The 18,468-nt window shown below is 32.5% G+C and overlaps 1 protein-coding gene and 1 pseudogene across 1 annotated transcript; one reads left to right on the plus strand and one right to left on the minus strand.

Annotated features, from left to right (window-relative positions):
- Positions 1-4,825: 4,825 nt before the first annotated feature.
- LOC111622910 lies at positions 4,826-5,707 on the minus strand. The gene is made up of 2 exons (XM_023365371.1): positions 5,641-5,707; positions 4,826-5,586 (listed from the first exon to the last, which is right to left on the minus strand). The coding sequence occupies exons 1-2, from the start codon at positions 5,705-5,707 to the stop codon at positions 4,826-4,828; spliced, it is 828 nt and encodes a 275-aa protein (XP_023221139.1).
- Positions 5,577-7,918, plus strand: LOC111622911 (annotated as a pseudogene).
- Positions 7,919-18,468: the final 10,550 nt, after the last annotated feature.

Below are 18,468 nucleotides of genomic sequence, written 5' to 3' on the forward strand. Positions count from 1 at the left end.
TTTTCCTTTTAGGCCATGTAATATAAAGTCCATCGTTCTTTCAAAAACCGCAGAACTTGTTTTCAGACCTATCGGGACCCGGTTCCATTGATAATGCCCATCAGGAGTGGAAAAGGCAGTCTTCTCCTTATCACCTGCCCCTAGTTGCCAGAAACCTGAAATCGTATCCATGAACGAAAAGTACTTGGCTTGTCTCATTAGATTAAGGGATTCTTGTACAAGGGGCAGGGGTATAGGTCCTCCTTAGTAATTGTATTTAGCTTCCTATAGTCGACCGCCAAGCGAATCATCCCATCTTTCTTCTTTACTAGGAGAGCAGCTGAACTCCAAGGGGAGGTAGAATGTTCAATTATATTATGGGCCAAGAGGCCATCTATAATCTTATTTAATTGCTGGCGTTGCGCATAAGGAATTCGATAGGGAGGAGAGTAAATGGGCGCCGCATCACCTGTGTTTATCTGATGTTGCACAATATCACAATATCCTAGGTCATAGTCATTTGTAGAAAAACGTGCCTATATTTATACATTAATGTCAGTAGGTCTTGTTTCTTGTTCTCAGGGATCCCATTCCAGTTAAAAAGTTGACTAAATTCTTCTTTTGATAGGTTTGCCGTCGCTCCCTCCTTGATATTGTGTATGTGATCTGAGCTTTCTATAGCTTCGAAAAACAGTCCGAATTTAGTACCCTTTTTTAATTTAATTGTCTTATGAGAGTCGTTACGGAACCACACGGTAACCTGTCCCTTTTTATTGGGTGTTACCAGTACATCTACTCCGGAGACTCCCTCTTGACCAACAGACTCAGTTTCAATTATTCCGATCTGGGCAGATCGTTTGATTCCCAAAATTCGAGCTGTAACTATGTTTTCGGTCAACAGAGGCAATTGACAAGTTTCCAATATTACTACTTCCTTTCCTTCTTCCCGCTCGGCCGGTTGGTCGGCTCTTTTTCTTGTTTCACTAATTTCTGCTGTTCGGGATGGCTGGCTTCTCATCCCCCTTCGCCTATCTTTACCGAATTTTGGTTTCCCGTTTTTCTCATATTGTTCTCCTTCCGTTTTTCTCCTCACATTCCCTGGAGTATGAAAAGGTATGACAGTATGCAGAGGAATCCTTATCTCTCCCCTTTCAAATCAATACAAAATCCCTTTTCTGTTATCATATCTCGGTTATCATATCTAATAATACCATCACAGGGATAGGTCACGTCTATATCCACCAGGCAACAGGCGAAAGGGAATTGTAAATTCCCGATTTGGAAAATAGGGCTAGTAATGCCATAGGTTCGGATTAGATGTCCAGTAGTACTTCTCAGGTCTGTTTCCTTATTATAGTGAATGGGTACCTTTTCCCTCATAGTATTGGCGAAAGCCTTAGATAATAGGGACACCTTAGCTCCCGTGTCTACTTGTACTATCTCTGGATTACCTCCTATGTAACAATCAAATGTAGCCTCACTTCTCTCTGTAGTATACTTAGAAATTTGCAGGGAGGAATTTTTCCGATACCTTTTCAGAGAATTCTTATAGGTCTGTTCATTTAAGGTTAATTCTGGCCCTTGCTTCCTACTAAAGTTACAAAGAGGAAGCATAGAAGTTTCCCCTCTATATTTAACTCGATGTCGGGGACTTTCAACACTGTGTACATTGCCTTGCCATTTGGTTGGCGTCTCTTGCGTTGGCGGAGATCGGAAGCGTACTCTATTTCTATCACTTTCACTCCTTTTTGCCTATGGAAGCCAGGTTTCGGACGCATAGATCGTTTGTTACGTTGATTAGTTCGCTGTCTGAGCGTATTCCGATCTATGGATTGATTCGTATTAGGTCGTCTGGTCGTTTGATCGAATTGTCGACTAGGGGAGTTCGAACGATAGCCCCTTCGTCGAAAGGTCGGATTATTATACGTATTATTGTTATAATTGTTACTAGTATAACTTCCTCGTTGGTTTATTCTCGAGGTAGGGTTTCTAAAGCTGTTTTGAGAGGGAGGTCTGGTTAAACACTCTATGCGAGCCTTAAGCTCGTTCATCGCTGCAGTTAATTGATGTAGTTCCTCTGAAGAGGAGGAGGAATCGGTCGATTTGTCGCCTTCTCGAATTGTTCGCATAATCCCTCGAGGACGTGTGGTGAGGTTCTCTATTCTTTCCTCGCTAATGGCGGCTTTTAGCGCATCGTCAAAGGTGGCAGGCTCTCGGGACTGCCTTATGCGTATATCGATCCCATTCAGGAATTGTGCCTTTAATCTCTCATCTAGCTCCTTGCTTTGTACTCTGTGAATAATGGCTGTTTCTGCTGCATCTGCGCCAGGTTCCGGTGTGATATCTATCTCCATGGCCAACGCTTGTAGGCGAGTGGCATATGTCTGTACGTCTTCCTCCCGTTTCTGCACGCAGGTATAAAATCTATCTAGTCGAAATGTAAAGGGTTCGCGGTCAAAGCGCTCTATCATTAATCGCTTAAATTCGTCGAATTTCTCTACTTTCTTGATTCGACGGTCCTTCCTAACAAATTCCCGGGCTATCCCGGTAAGTTTAAGCTTGGCCACGGCCAACATCTGTGCCTTTGACCATGCCGCTACCTTGGTAACATCCGTTAATGAATCAAAGAAGTCTGTTACTCTGGGGCCTCCAGCCTCAGAGAATACAGGTTATAAGGGTATAATTCTACTTAATCCTCCCAACGTAAGGGGATTCGGCGTTGGCTTTGAATTTGGGTTTGTGTTGCCTGCCCTAGCCACATCACGAGCTGCTTCCTCCATTAGGTATATTTTGTAATTCTAATTAGGTCTAAATCTTAAAATACTAGGTCTAAATAAAATTTTAGGTCTAAATAATCCCTACTTCGATTTAAATTAACTACTTTCTCGACTATAGCCTCCTGTGCCTTACCGATTTTCCGATAAAGTCGGACCGCACTCCTGTAAACCAATTTGTGAGCCGCCGGGGAGGTCGGGAAGTCCTCTCCTTCCGGCCACAGGTCGGTGACCTACTTTTCTTGTCAGGGATGGTAGTAACGTTAGGTTACTCGTTACGCGAGTGGAGGAGAGTTGGAGGGGTCGGCGATAAGGCGTGAGCAAAGTCGAGTAACGACACCATTTAAAAACAAACAACGGTGTATTTAACGCGCTAACTAAATAAAATTTTACAAAACTCTGCGGATGAGAGAGAGAGTCTACAATAATATTTCATACCTCTGTGATAGTATCGGATGGATACTTCGACTTTAATTTCTGAAAAATGGTGCGAGTTGGGGCACAAGGTCTTCCAATTAGTGTCGTTCAGTAGGTCAACGGAAAGTGAAGGTCCCGTCTTGGTCGTCGATCGGTGACTCTCTCGAGAGGGGCAGGAAGATGGCTTTTATACATTTTTGGTGGGAAAATTCGTCAGATGACCAATTGTTTTCGCAGGTGTGGGGTTAATTAAAGTTGGTGTTAGAATGAGAACAATATGACGAATTTTGTCGATAATTGTAAACTATTCACGGATTGATCGTAAGAATGTTTATAGTTAAATAGAAAGAGTTATAATTTTCTCATGCACCTCAAATTTCGTTTTTGCAGGTGCAACTTCTAGTTAAAGGAATTTATTAAAACTTTAAAGGATTAAATGCTTTTATTACCTTATATAAATCTCGAATTTCACACATTTCACCAAGTTCGGCTCTCACATCATCTCGGCCTTTGTAAAATCGAGCTTGTTCGTAGTGGACAAGCTACATTTTTACCCTTTGGGTTACAATCTAAACAATTTTATTCTCTCTCTCTCATTTCATTATGCCTTTATTATGATTTAAATAGAGAATTCATTTATTATGAGTTAAATAGAGAATCGGTGATTTATCCGGTTGCGCTTTAGTCTGGTTTCCGTAACGGAAATAATTGATAATTTTCTCGCGATAAGAAAATAACATTGAAGTTATACTCTCTCTCTCGGTTTCGTAATTATGTTATTAAAGGAAATTATAACAATATGTTATTATATTCAATAATTAGTTTATTTCTATATATGTGATGGATATACAATCAAATTATTCAAATTTCAATAATATAAAAATTAAATTACAAATTAGATTCACAATAAGAGATTATAGATTAATTATAATATAAGGTGATGATAATATATGAACAATTGGATATACTTAATTGATATATAGACAAGTAAATATGGGATATGGGTTTAGTCTAAGTTGGAGGGGGTGCGGAAGATCGTTGCTGTCTAGTTCTTCGGGCGGAGGGTGTCTTATCCATGCAATCGAAGTAGGATTGGCAAGTGCGGAGGATGGACTGATAGTAGTAAGTGGGGTAGAGGAAACTGGAGGTTGATTGATGGTAGTTGTAGGTTGACTCAGGGAATTGGTTTTCCACTGTTCGGTGTATGCTTCTGTTTGACGGAGTTCCTCCTGGAAGGCTGACTCTTCGGGGGGCAAGCGTACCCCACTGGTGCAAATGTTTCATCAAAGTCAGTTCCAAATTTTTGATCATAGCCTTTTGCTACTAATCTTGCTTTGCATTTTGTTTATCTTTCATTTTCATCCTACTTTGTCTTGAAAACACACTTATATCCTATTGCTCTTTTATCTTGTGGTAAATCAACTAATTTTCAAGTTTCCTTTTTTTTAGGGAATTAATTTCTTCACTCATTGCTTTTTCCCATTTTAGCTTTCCTTCCTTTGGTAATTCCAATATATGTTCTAATGACTTTGGATCTCTATGTGGAATTTTAACTTCAGCTTTGAATGCCATTTTTTCTGGAGGTATACCTTTAGTTGATCTTTCAAACCACCTTAGTGGAATTTCTGATTCTGTTTCTTCTTCTGTTTGCATTTCTACAGACTCTGTTTCTTCTTCTGAGTCTTGCTCTTCTGGAAAACTTTCATTAACATGGAAAAATTGGAAGGCATCTTTAGTATTCCATAGTTTATGTTTTCCTTTATTTTCTTTTCCTGTANCTTTTTCCTTAGAGTCCAGCTTTCACAGCCATATAATGTTACAGGGAAAACCATTGCTTCTACAATTCTTTTCTTAGTATGAATGGAAATGTCTTTATCTTTCATTATCTTGGTGAGATTTGCCATGGCTGTTCTGCCAAGATTAATTCTCCTCCTGATTTCTTCTTCACAACTTCCATTCCTTTCTATCTTTGAGCCCAAAAGTATGTAACTTTCTAACACTTCAATTCTTTCACCATCCACAATGAAATCTTTTAACTCTTTAGTTGACATTACTTTAGTTTTCTTTACATTTAGCTTCAAACCAAACTTAGCACTTTCTTCTTTTACCCTTATGATAATTTTTTCTAAATCTGCTTTGCTTTCTGTGAAAAGGGTGGTATCATCTGCATATCTTATATTATTAATAGTTTCGCCTCCAATCTTGATACCAATGGACTCTTCATTTGTAGTACCCATTCTCATGATATATTCAGTATATAAGTTAAACAGATATGGAGACAAAATGCAGCCTTGTCGCACCCCTTTCTCAATTTTAAAGCATTCAGTTTCTCCGTATAGAGTTCTTACTTTTGCTTCTTGTTCATTGTAAAGACTCATCAATAAAGATATAAGGNCCTTTGGTTGATCTTTCAGACCTTCTTAGTGGAATTTCTGATTCTGTTTCTTCTTCTGTTTGCATTTCTACAGACTCTGTTTCTTCTTCTGAGTCTTGCTCTTCTGGAAAACTTTCATTAACATGGAAAAATTGGAAGGCATCTTTAGTATTCCATAGTTTATGTTTTCCTTTATTTTCTTTTCCTGTATTCATTTCTAGGAATTTTACTGATCTGCTTATTATTACATTTCTATCGCCTGTGTAAATCCTGTATCCCTTACTTCTCATATCATACCCTACAAATATACCTTCAATGGCTTTCTCATCTAATTTTCTTCTTTTATGCTTATTTATGTAGGGATATGCTTTACATCCAAAAATTTTAAGATGGTTTAGGTTGGGCTTTCTTTTGTTCCACAACTCATGTGGTGTTTTATTTATTATTTTAGTAGGTAATCTGTTCTGCAAATAATTTGCAGTTATTACTGCTTCTCCTCAAAAGGATTTTGCAAGATGTGCATTTATTATCATAGCTCGTGCCATTTCTATGAGAGATCTGTTCTTTCTTTTTGCAACACCATTTTGTGCAGGAGAATAAGGTATTGTAGTTTGATGAGTGATTCCTTGTTTTGTTAAATATTCTTCAACATTTTTATTACAGTATTCACCACCGTTATCTGATCCTAATGTGTTGATTTTTCTTAAATTTATTTGTAGTAGAAGCTACAAATTCTTTCAGTTTTGTAAGAACATCATCTTTGCTTTCAATTAGATATACTATAGTAAATCTAGAAAAGTCATCTACAAATGTAATACCCTATTCACACTGTATATTTTAAGCGGGATTAAGATTTAAGCAGAGTTAAGTTAAGTCGCATTGCCGAAAACAAATTTAACTGCTTGTTCACACTGGGTAATTAAAGCGAATTATTCGCTTAGCCCTCAAGCGGGTGCACTCAATATTACATTTTAAATAAAATCAAACTTTTGTTTATTTTTGATAAATCATCATAAATTAATTTAAAATACATAAGACGTTAGTTAGGAATTATTAACATTTATTATCAGTGATGTCATTATCGTTGTGGTTGGCAGCACGATTCTCTCAATGTTATCACTTTGTGATAAGAATGGATTCTCGACAAAAGTTATATTATTATTATTTAAACTTCTTGTATTGAAGCAGCGTATACACGATAACAGAGAGGGGTATCGTTTGACACGAACAAGAGCATTGAAATGGCGACAACGAGCAAAAGTTAAGGCATGTGTTGTAGCCATGATTTGTTCTACGCTTCCTAGTGATCGAATTTGGAAGATCCCAAGAAATCAGAAATGGTGGGAAGAGTGTGTTCCTGCAATGGATGAAGTAAGTTGGCGTGAAAACTAGAGTTTCTAGAGAAACGTTTAATTTTTCACGTGCTGCATTACCTGAAATGAAAAGAAATAATACTCACTTGAGGTGATGTATTTCTACACATAAAAGAGTAGCAATTGCTCTATATACATTGGCATTATCGTCTGAATATAGGACTATTTCACATTTGTTTGGTGTAGGAAAATCCATTGTTTGTAAAATTGTTATAGACTTCTGCAATGCAGTTATAGATAATTCAATGTCTACCGCTATTCAGTTTCCACAGAGTAGAAATGAAATAGACTTAAAAATTCGTGATTTTTACGAGATTTGGAATTTTCTACAATGCTTTGGATCAATTGATAGCACACACATTCCTATTTCATCACCAAAACAAGACTGCATTGCCTATTACAACTATAAAGGATGGTATTCTATGGTCCTCCTTGCTGTTGCAGATGCCAAATATATGTTTACATATATAAATACATATATAAATGTAGTATCTCCTGGAAGAAATAATGATGCACATATTTTAAAAAATTCTCACTTTCTTTTAACATGCCTACAAAATAGAAACACCTTAGAATTAGGGGAAAGAATTGGTGGAGAAGTTGTGCCATCTTTAATTATTGATGACTCTGCTTTTCCTTTACAGCCAACTTTAATGAAACCATTTAGAAGTAAAACAGAGGATGAGATAGAAAAAATATTCAATTTTAAATTATCTAGAGCTCGACGAGTAGTGGAAAATGTTTTTGGAAGATTAAAAGCAAGATTTCGAACACTATCTAAACGAATGGATAATAGGATTGACATATCAAAACAAATAATTAAAACTTGTATATTACATAATTTGTGTGAGAAGAGAGATGATCCAATAGAGAAAACATGGCTTAATGAAATAAATCAGTCTGATAGTTTATCAGAAAGAATTTGTGTTATAGGGATAAACAACACCAAAGCTATTTCAATTAGAAATGCTACTGCAAGAAGTTTTAGGGATGAAGATTAAGATTATAAGGATTTTAAATTAAGTTCTCAAAANTTCGTATAAAACGGAATAATCAACAGTGTTATAGGGGGTCGACTGTAATTAAAACTTGTTGTATATTACATAATTTGTGTGAGGAGAGGGTTGATCCAATAGAGAAAACATGTCTGATTGTTCATCAGGGAGAATTTGTGTCATAGGGATAAACAACACCAAAGCTATTTCAATTAGAAATTCTATTGCAAGAAGTTTTAGGGATGAAGATTAAGATTATAAGGATTTTAAATTAAGTTCACAAAACAAGATTTGTTACAGGACAATACTCAAAGTTCAGTAGAATATAGTTGTACTTTAAATTTTGACATTGCTAATATTAAATAATATATAAAGTTCTATCTGTTTGTTCTAAAATCATTAATATAAATTAATTTTTATGTGAGCAGTCCTCATAACTTGAGTGTTAAATGAAACTCCTTGTAACTGCGAATTCTTTTTAAACAAGCTCTTGAAAACCAGGAGACTGTAATAAAATTTATATACTCAAACATTAAGCTGAAATAAATTACTTTGACTGAAATTTTGTCTAGTGTGTGTAGTTTTATTCATTTATAAAGTCAGGAAAATAAACTTTATAACTGCAGTCCTCCCGCAATCATCAAAGATGTATTTTCAATTAAGGAAAATAAACAATCATATACAATAAAAATGATTTTTATTTCAAATCATAAATATTCAAATTTTAATTAGACAGTTTTATTACAGATAACAACTCCTTTTGCAATCCTATACTCTCTCTCTGTAGTTGCAGTCCTTCTTCTGCAATTTTTATAGATTTCCTTTCCAATTCCTCAGAAACGGCATTGCTCCTTTTAATTTCACTTATTGATTCATTTATTTGCCGTTCCAGTTGCCGTTTCTTTTTCTTTGATGACCTTGTCACCCTTATTTCGGGTTCAAGTCGTTCTGGTACTGGTACATCTATAAATTCATTGGAATTTTCATCGTTCTCTAAAAGATACAAGCACAATTGTTTAAAAATATACACTTATTTTATTTAAATACTCACAATAAAGGATTTAAATTATATAAAAACATTAATTTATTAAAGTAAATGATGTTTACCTGTTTAGTAACAACCACAAGAAAAATCACCAGAACTTAAATGCTTAATTAAACAAAAATATATGTAAAATGGAGTTTGTGAACATGCTTAAATATTTTACAATGTCTATCCAGACAAATGTATTCTGACAACTTTTGAATTTAACTGGCATTCTATAGTTCTTGCAGTTATAGATGCCAAATGGTAATAAAGGCACAAATGTACAATTTTAATAATAAATTCCAGAATGTTGTGTTATATTTAAAAGTGACCAAGTATTATGAGAAGTTGAGTTATTATAACAAATATTTTTGATGGTTAACTAATAGATCTTGATATAGACTAACAGGATACATCTAATGATAGTTTACATGTATCCAATTCGAGTGATGGTAAACATTGTATCATCACACTGCTATAACTTTCTTCCATTAATGCTATATTCTGGGCTGGCTGATGTCCTATAATGCTATTAACTACCTGGAAATATTGCCAGGTAGATGGGCTGCCTCCCGAATGCCCAATCTTCGTTACTTCTTCTCTAGTTAAAATACAAAGAAAATTTCAATGTTTCAAATAGGAAGAATTATTTTTTTTTTAAATTTAATAATAGTTATTAATTTGATGTTTTCATCATTTACGATTATCGTACGAGTAACAAGAAAAATAAATATAATAAATAGTTCCGTTCATATTTCATTCCTTTAGCTGGCTTAAAATATACAGTGTGAATAGGGTATTACGTAATTTCTGGACGATTCCTATAAGACTGTTTAAAACTATTGCAAAACATGTTTGTCTCAATTCCATAATAAATTTCAATACTTATCTCATTTTCTAATTCAAGACAGTATTAAAATTCCCGAAAGTTACATGATTAGTTTATTTAAAAAAAAGCAACGATATGGTTAACTTTTCTGGCAACTTTTGGTGGCGCAGACTGTTAGGATATTTTATTATTTAAAAATTTTCATATTTTTACCTATTATAAAATAGAAAAATTTAGTTTTTGGCAAAATGGAATTTAGTTTTATAAAAAATACCAAATTCTAATAACGAGTAAAATTGTCATTAAGTTCGATTTCACTCAAGATGTGACATGCAACTCCTTTATCACTTCACTCTGTCGATCTATAACTACCACCATAATTTAATAGCACCAATCCCTCTAATAAACAAACCGCCATGCCGAATGTCAGAAATATTCGACGAAAACTATACAAGTTATTAAGCTTCAAACAAAGTGAACAAAATCATGCTTCTCCACAAATACAGAAACATCCATACATACAAAAAACCACGAATTTTTTTGAATTTCTCGACATCTTAAGTTTTCCTTAATCTTCGGGAGGAGTGAATTTTTGAACGATCGCCTACTTTCCCTCTGTTGTATATAATAACCGGGAAAGTAACGAGTAAATGAAACCACAAAATATACTTATCGTCGAATGTATACATCTTTGAATACATAAGATAATACGTGAGAATTGAGGGAATATTTGAAAAAGTAGAACTTTTGTAGCTCGTAACAGCGAATAACTACAAGGAGCTTTCATTTATACAAATATATATATATATATATATATATATAATCAGTCACATACCAGTCATGCAAATTAAACTTTATCTATTTTCATAAGTCTACATTTATTTATATAACAACACAGTGAAGTACGTGTAAAGACAATTTGTTATCGAAGCAACTAGACAATATTTTGAAGTTATTAAAAATAAAATACATCATACACAAATTTCTGCTTTAGCTCGTTTTCTTGAGTTCGAAACTACATAAAATCAACTATACTGTACAAGGTAATAATACCATTTTCTTAAAATCTTACACAAAAAATTACATTTAACACATGAAATTCCAATACATATATCAAAGGCAATAATGGCGGACAGTGACATTTCATCCCAGAAAAGTAAATGATAGATTTGAATCTAGTGTCTGTTTACAGTGGGAAAGTTGAGGCGGTGAAGGCATCAGCCTAGTGTTTTGGGCAATCTGCAATCGATTCCGGGTGAGCAGTTTTTTAGAAATCTTTAGTGGTGATCTGGCATGAATATGTCAAGCCCATTTATCACTCGTTCGATTCATTATTTAATTGGTCGAACCCACGAGGGACATGGAAAAGGACCTTTATTGTGTCTATGAAGAAGAAAGAAAAACCATACATTTTTATTATATTAGGTACGAGCAAACCTAGCGACAGACGTGGTAACTGGATAAAGTAATGGAATAAAATTTTTTACTTCGAAAAACTACCATGGTGCTTTGGTTGGTTTATATATACAGTATACACTTAAACAACAACGCGACACTTGGGCAATACTTCAGGAGGACTTTCTACAGAAAACGGTCTACTAATTAAATGCTAAGAACGTGAAGGAACCCAACAAAACTCCACATAGCCATCTCTTTAATCATGCGCGAACACAGGTCCGAGTACCAAGTTCAATGGTTTTATGCATTAGGCCACTGATGGCAACTTTGTTTTTTTTTTAAATATTTCTAAGTACTGTATTAAAATGTTACAAAATTTTATTATACGCATTTTATAGAGAATGATCTCAAGATCTCGAATAAAAAAAACTACAGGAAATTGTCTGAGAATTCTTTTGAGCAAGTGTACGCATTATATAATCTATGGATTCTATTGATTCGCGTACAATACCACTTAAACTACGATACTGGATATTTTTAAGAAACACTGTTGCTAAGATACGTGCCAACAGGAAATTTTAATTATAAATGTATTTCCAAATTTAATTTTAAATTAAACAACGTGAACGTTTTAAAACTTATTAAGAAAGTGGAAAGTAAATATAATTTAGAGTAAATAAATTTTCAACGAATAATGAATTTATTTTCAGTTCGTGTAAGTATAAACGAACAACTGTTTTAATATTTTAATAATATATGGACTTCACATACAATATTTTGAAAAATAATGTATTATTTCTATAATCTGGATACTCTTTATTCAATTTAAATGTGAAAATTATTAGTAAATGGAATAAAGTAATTACCAAGCTGTGCATTTCACATAATAAAGATCTATTAAGATTTAGAAGAGCGTTGATTTAATAACTGAATATTACAACAATATTTCTTTAGATATTTGTGTATATTGTTATCGTGATGTTAAAATTAACAAAACACATTCTATTATAACTATTCAATGCCACCATTTGAGAGCAGTTAATAAATCTAGTTTGAGACTAAATTTGAAAAATACTGTAATTTAATTATACGAATTAAGTATATACTGTGGGATTTTTATTATCAGTTCTTTCTTGCTCTGTGGGAATAATGAGGCTATTTTAGAAATACATTTCGTTCGTTCAGTCGCACAATAGAGCGGGAGGGAGTTAGTGAGGGATAGGACACGATTGTTCTAGAAAAATTCTTGAGATTCGACCATACAAGTAGATCCATCCTATGGCCTCATTTATCTATGACACCCTCGCGAGTTACACTCCTTGTGATGGGCGTAATTGTAGCTAATTATATGGAATATGCCGGTATATCGCGTTAACTACTCAATTAATCGTATTATATGAATTACGAAAATATAAAATTATTTTATCCATATGAGATCCATCAAAAGAGTCCAAAAATTGACAAAATATTGTTTTTTCAGAAATACAAAACCGTATATTCTTTAATATCGACAATGACAGTAGCGTGCAAACGTAACTTTTAATCGATTTTAAAACTATTATTTTCTAAACATTTCTCCTGAAAATTCGAAATCATTTAATGACATTTCGTTTGTTGTCGACAAGTAAATACAAAGTTTAATTAAAAACTTGTGTTTTATTTACTTATTGCAAAAGACAGTGTAAAATGGGAAATATAGTGAATAGAAGAAAACGAAACACATAAAACAGATAAATTTATAAATAATATATCAGATATTTAGAAAAATCAATAATATTTGAAAATATATTAACAAGTTGAATAATTCTTCGGTAGTATACATTCTTGTTAATCTGACCCTTAATATTTCGGCCAATTACAAGTTTAATTGCACGATTTATTACGAATTTCATGTATTAATCATCTCTCATAAAGTGAAAGATAATGCTTTCTAATCAATAATGAAGTTTGTATTAGATTTTACCCTTTAAAATTTATATTATTATACGACAAAAACTGCAGAAATAAAATTACAAGACAGTCTAAGAATTATCTTAGAAACAAGTATAGTTTAGTGTTTATAGCAGAAAGGAGAGACGATTGCCATTTCTTGAAATTTCGAAATACGTGGCTTAAATAACAGCATGACATGTCACAAGCGAAGGCAGCAGGGAATTAATATGAAAACCGAAAAATTAAAATTTGTGTTGTTGAAATCCATTCGCAGAATATTCTGTAGAGTAGGGGCCACCAATCTTTTTAAACAGCGGGCCAGATAATCGAGAGAATGTCGAGCGCGGGCCGCATAACTATTTTGTTCAATATAGTATACTGAACACACAAAAAATAAAGACGATCATCGTATTCATTTATTGTACTAATACACTAACGGGATCGCTACAGTAAGCTCGTAATCGCTTTTCTTAGAAATTTCATTGCAGGTAACACGCACGAAAAAGCACCATCATAACAAAAGTAGCCACATTTTTCATTTCACTGATTTTCATAAAAATGTATTACTGTCAAACGCAAAAATCAGATTGGATCAATTTTGGCATATGTTTGTACTTATTTGAGTTATATCTACATAGTTCACCTACAGTCTACAATATTTCCAAGTAAATAATTATATTTTACCTCGGTTATTCCGGCCAGCCGCGCACTGTGCTGGCTGACCACGGGGGCCATACTTTGGTGACCCCTGTTTTAGAGTGATGATCTCTAGGAAATCACTAGCAGTATGAATTTTATCTGTTCCTACAGACAAGCTGTTATTTTCTAACATAAAATAATATTCCTGTGAATTGCCAATGAAACTCAAAGTATTTTAGCAGTCTCATCAAATACAGTGTTTAGAAGCTAAAAATGTTTATGACAACCAACAAAATACTCATATTCTCATAACACGGAAGCATTACAGTTTCTTCATTATAATCTATTTCTTTTCAATTATGATTACAAACTCGAATAATGATAATTTTTTAAAATTGTTTTATGTATTTTTTACAAGGGCGAAGCTAGACTAACTATACTTGGGTTAACTCAAATTATGAAATGTCCTTACTTATATCTAAGAATTGCGTAGTAATGAATATGCCTTAATAAGCAAAAAAGTATTGAAATTTAATATCATAATACAATACTGTTAGCTACAGTAGCACAAGACAATACAAGAATATATGAAATTTAAACGTTGAAATGATTTTTGAATTTGTTTAGATAAATATAGAGAGAAAATTTTGATAGTTCGAACAATGACTTTAAACTAATTATTACTAGTATTCGATCAAATAGATTATTTAGCTGTAAAATATTATAACATATACGAATAAAGAATAATACCAAATATTCGGCCTGTGAATTAAAAACAAATCTTTCTTTTCATTGGAGAATGCTTTCTCGAAAGGCGTGGTCTAAATGATTTGAATATCAATGTAAAAAAGTACTGCTAAACGGTGCAGCGATTGTAAATGACGTCACAAACGTCCCAGTTTAGTAATACACTTTTACGCATCAAACTGAGGTGTTCATTGCGGATGTCCTGTCAATTATTACGTCATCCAAGCGTCGTAGCTGTGCAGCTTGTTAGGTTTTACACTTTCCTCCCTATTTTGGCAAGAACACTCGTGTTGATATTACTTGACGATATTCACTTGTATCTCGTTTAAACGTTTAGTCATTTGTTTTCACACAAATGTTGTATTCCATCTTCACAAGTAAATTCAAGAAGGTAAGTAAGTAATAGCAATTCTTATCGGACGTGTGAAATTTAATAATACATTGGTATGAATTTTTTCAAAAGAAATATCCTCATGAGTTCTTTGGTGATAAACGTACAACCAAGAGTAGAAGATCAGAAACATCAATTATCGATTTCGTGGAAAATTCTCTTTGTAAATATGAAAATTTTAGGTTTAAACATTCAAAACAAAAATGTATCTATTCATAGTATCGTAGTGTCAATTGTACAAAAAATCTGTATTATTTGGCGTTTCTGTATAATAATTTCTAATTTTAAGAATAACCATTCTGTGTATAACTTATCGAATTTATCAATTTCAACATTATTTACATGTATGTTAGTAATTGCTATCGATTTATTTATTATTTACAAGAGGAATCTTATTTGCAGTTTGAAAGAGTTGTTTGCTTTAAGTAATTCGAAACGGTCAAATGTTAAAAGAATAATAATTTTAATGGCTGTAATTTGGATTAATGCTATGGTTTATATATGGCACTATTTCTTTGTTGTTTTTCCAAAACAAAACAAAAGACTAATTGATTTGTATAATGTAAAAACATTTTTTGGAACTGCTATTACGGAAAACATTTCAATATTACTTGTAATAATTATAAAAATTATTGATATACTGTTAATAACAACCCCACATTATTTCTGTTTCGTACTATTTATTTTAATCTGCAAAGAATTGGAGACGGAATTCGTCGAATTATTGCGTAAAATAGAGAAATATACGCCCGAAGACTTCTGTAGAGAAATATCTCACATACCTGAAGAATTTATGAGGATCAAGTCAGTTGTGGACAGTTTCCAAGGATTTTATTCCAAGATATTGTTAATTTGGACAATTTACTCAGGAGGAAATATCGTTTCTAATTGTAGCTGGTTATTTTCTAGCTCAAATTTTTTAGAAATAAATGATATTACTGTCATGTTTGCTTTTAGGGCACTTTCGTTTATATTATTTATGTTTGTTTGTAACGCTGCAACTCGTGTATCTAATGTTGCAAAAAATATATCAGCGGTTGTCTACACAAAGTCACTTTCTTGTAATATTTTCGTGCAAGATTGTGCATACAAATTTTCCATGAAATGTTTTCAAGATACTCCTCAGTTCACGGGATGGAACATATTCGTTGTCGATCGTGCTTTGGTGTTCACTATTATCGGGATAGCAATTTCCTACACTATCATAATAACCCAGTATCAGTCATAATTATTAGGTGTTAAATCTTATATATTGGTATTTCTTATGCATACAAAACTTGATGTAGTTAGGAAGTTACTATGTACTCATTTCTGTTAAAATAAATTAATTAAAAAAACGATCACTGGTGGTTTGTGGTTTTATTGATATACGGCGACATGTTGAGTTGAGAATGTTTTTCCGGTTTTTTTTAATAGTAAAATGGCTTCTACTTAGTTTTTACAGACGTAAAAAAAAACCCAGGAAACTCCAAGTGTTCAGTTTACTGTTTATGTAAAAACCCGCGACCAAATATTATTGCATATTGTTGTATATTATATCTGAAAGACATTATTATCATTCAAATTATTTTCTATTGGATTTGTTTATATAGGAAATAATATGCAAAAATAAATGCAAGTTGATATTAGTTTTTATTATCATTGTTATTATACTTGTTATTTATTTATTTGAGTACGATTAGTATCAGAAGTCGTAATATTTTCATTCTTATTGAATTTTTCTGTTCGTTGTAATTATATTTGTTATTGTAAATTTTAAGAATGGCAGAAAAAAACAATAATGTTGAAATATACAGTTTTCTTTTGATTCTTTAAATTAATTTTATAAAAGTAAATATATTATTTATCCATCGTTCGATGTATATAATACAATTACTTGAAACTATTAATTATAACTAACAATGAACACTTTCCGCAATACTAAGCAGAGCCAATAAACTTGGCAGTATGTTGAAAATACCAAATTTCAATGTATGTTTTTACTGTACATTACATGACCCAAGTGTTGCTCATTATACCAATGTCTTGAAAAGAATGTAACAGCGAAAACACTGTTACGTAGTCGAAGATGACCATCTATTTCTAATTTAATGTACAATTCACGTTTTTCGTGCAGAAAAGTTAAATATAATTTGAATTGCTAATTGTAAGTGTTAAGACAAAAAATAAAGCTCTTTTCTTTAGTTTTATTCTTTTAATACTTAACTTTAATAACTAACAGAACCTATTTACAACTTTCCAACCAGACAAACTCAGACGACTTTTCAAGTGTTGCCAGATATAAATGTACAATAATTAATTATATAAATGTACAATAATTAACACGCCTCCTTATATCTATATTGTAACACAAAAAAATAATGTTCAATACAAGAAAAGTAACAGCAAACTTGACAGCTCTATTAATAACTTATTTTAATCTTAAACATCTTATATTCTATTCTTTTACATTTAGCATTTCTCTATATTTAATGAATTTGACATTTCCTAATGCTTTGGTAAAAATATCAGCAATATTATTTTCTGTCTATTTTTACAACTTCAATTTTTCCTTTCTTAACATTTTCATGCACAAAATGATAATGATCTTTAATATGTTTTGAGTTTTTTGTAAATTTTCCATATTTAGCAACGGCTACTACACCTGAGTTGTCTTCATATACCTTAATTGGTTTACAAACTTTAATGAAAACCTTATTTATTAGACAAATTAGAAAATTTTTATTTCTGTTACAGCTTCTGATAATGCAATATACTCTGCAAATGTAGAAGACTTTGTTACACTATTCTGCTTTTTGGATTTCCAAAAGATTACATTTTCAAACAATCTAATTATAAATCCAGTGGTAGATTTCCTGTCTAGAGTATCTCCTGCCCTGTCAGAATCCACAAAACAATCTGTATTATTATTCTTATAATATTTTAATTTAAGGTCTTTTGTCAAATACAAGTACTTCAGGACTCGCGAAGTATATTTAAAGTGTGTCTCATCGTAACAATTTTGAAATCGGCTCAGATAATTTACACTGAAAGATATATCTGGTCTTGTACCAGAGTTAATGTACAGAAGTGCACCTATCAAATTTTTATATTTTACATCCTCATTTACATTAGATTTTTCCAGTTTTATTTCCATAGGAGTCCACATTTATTTCCATAGGAGTCTTATACAATTTCGAATTTTCAATATTATAATGTTTAGGTAAAGACTCAATATAAGATTTCTGACTTAAGGTTAAAATATTATCTTGTTCATAGTCATATTCAATATCAATACTAATGTAGTTTTTTACTCTATCTAAATCCTTCATTCTAAACTTATTAGATAACTTGTTTTTAATGTCAACAATAACTTGTTTATCTTTACAGCAAACCAAAAGGTCATCAACAAATAATAAAATGTAAATTGTCAAATCATTCTTTTTTATAACATACAGGCAATAATCATATTTACTCCTGTAAAAATCAAGAATAGTCAGAAAGCCATTAAAACATTCATACCATGCTCGAGGACTTTCCCTAAATCCACATAATGACTTATTTAATTTATAAACTCTATCTGTACCATCTTCATAACCAATTGGCTGTTTTAC

This window comes from Centruroides sculpturatus, unplaced genomic scaffold (assembly GCF_000671375.1).
Source record: "Centruroides sculpturatus isolate CEXI.00-Female unplaced genomic scaffold, Cexi_2.0 scaffold229, whole genome shotgun sequence".
NCBI lineage: Eukaryota > Metazoa > Arthropoda > Arachnida > Scorpiones > Buthidae > Centruroides > Centruroides sculpturatus.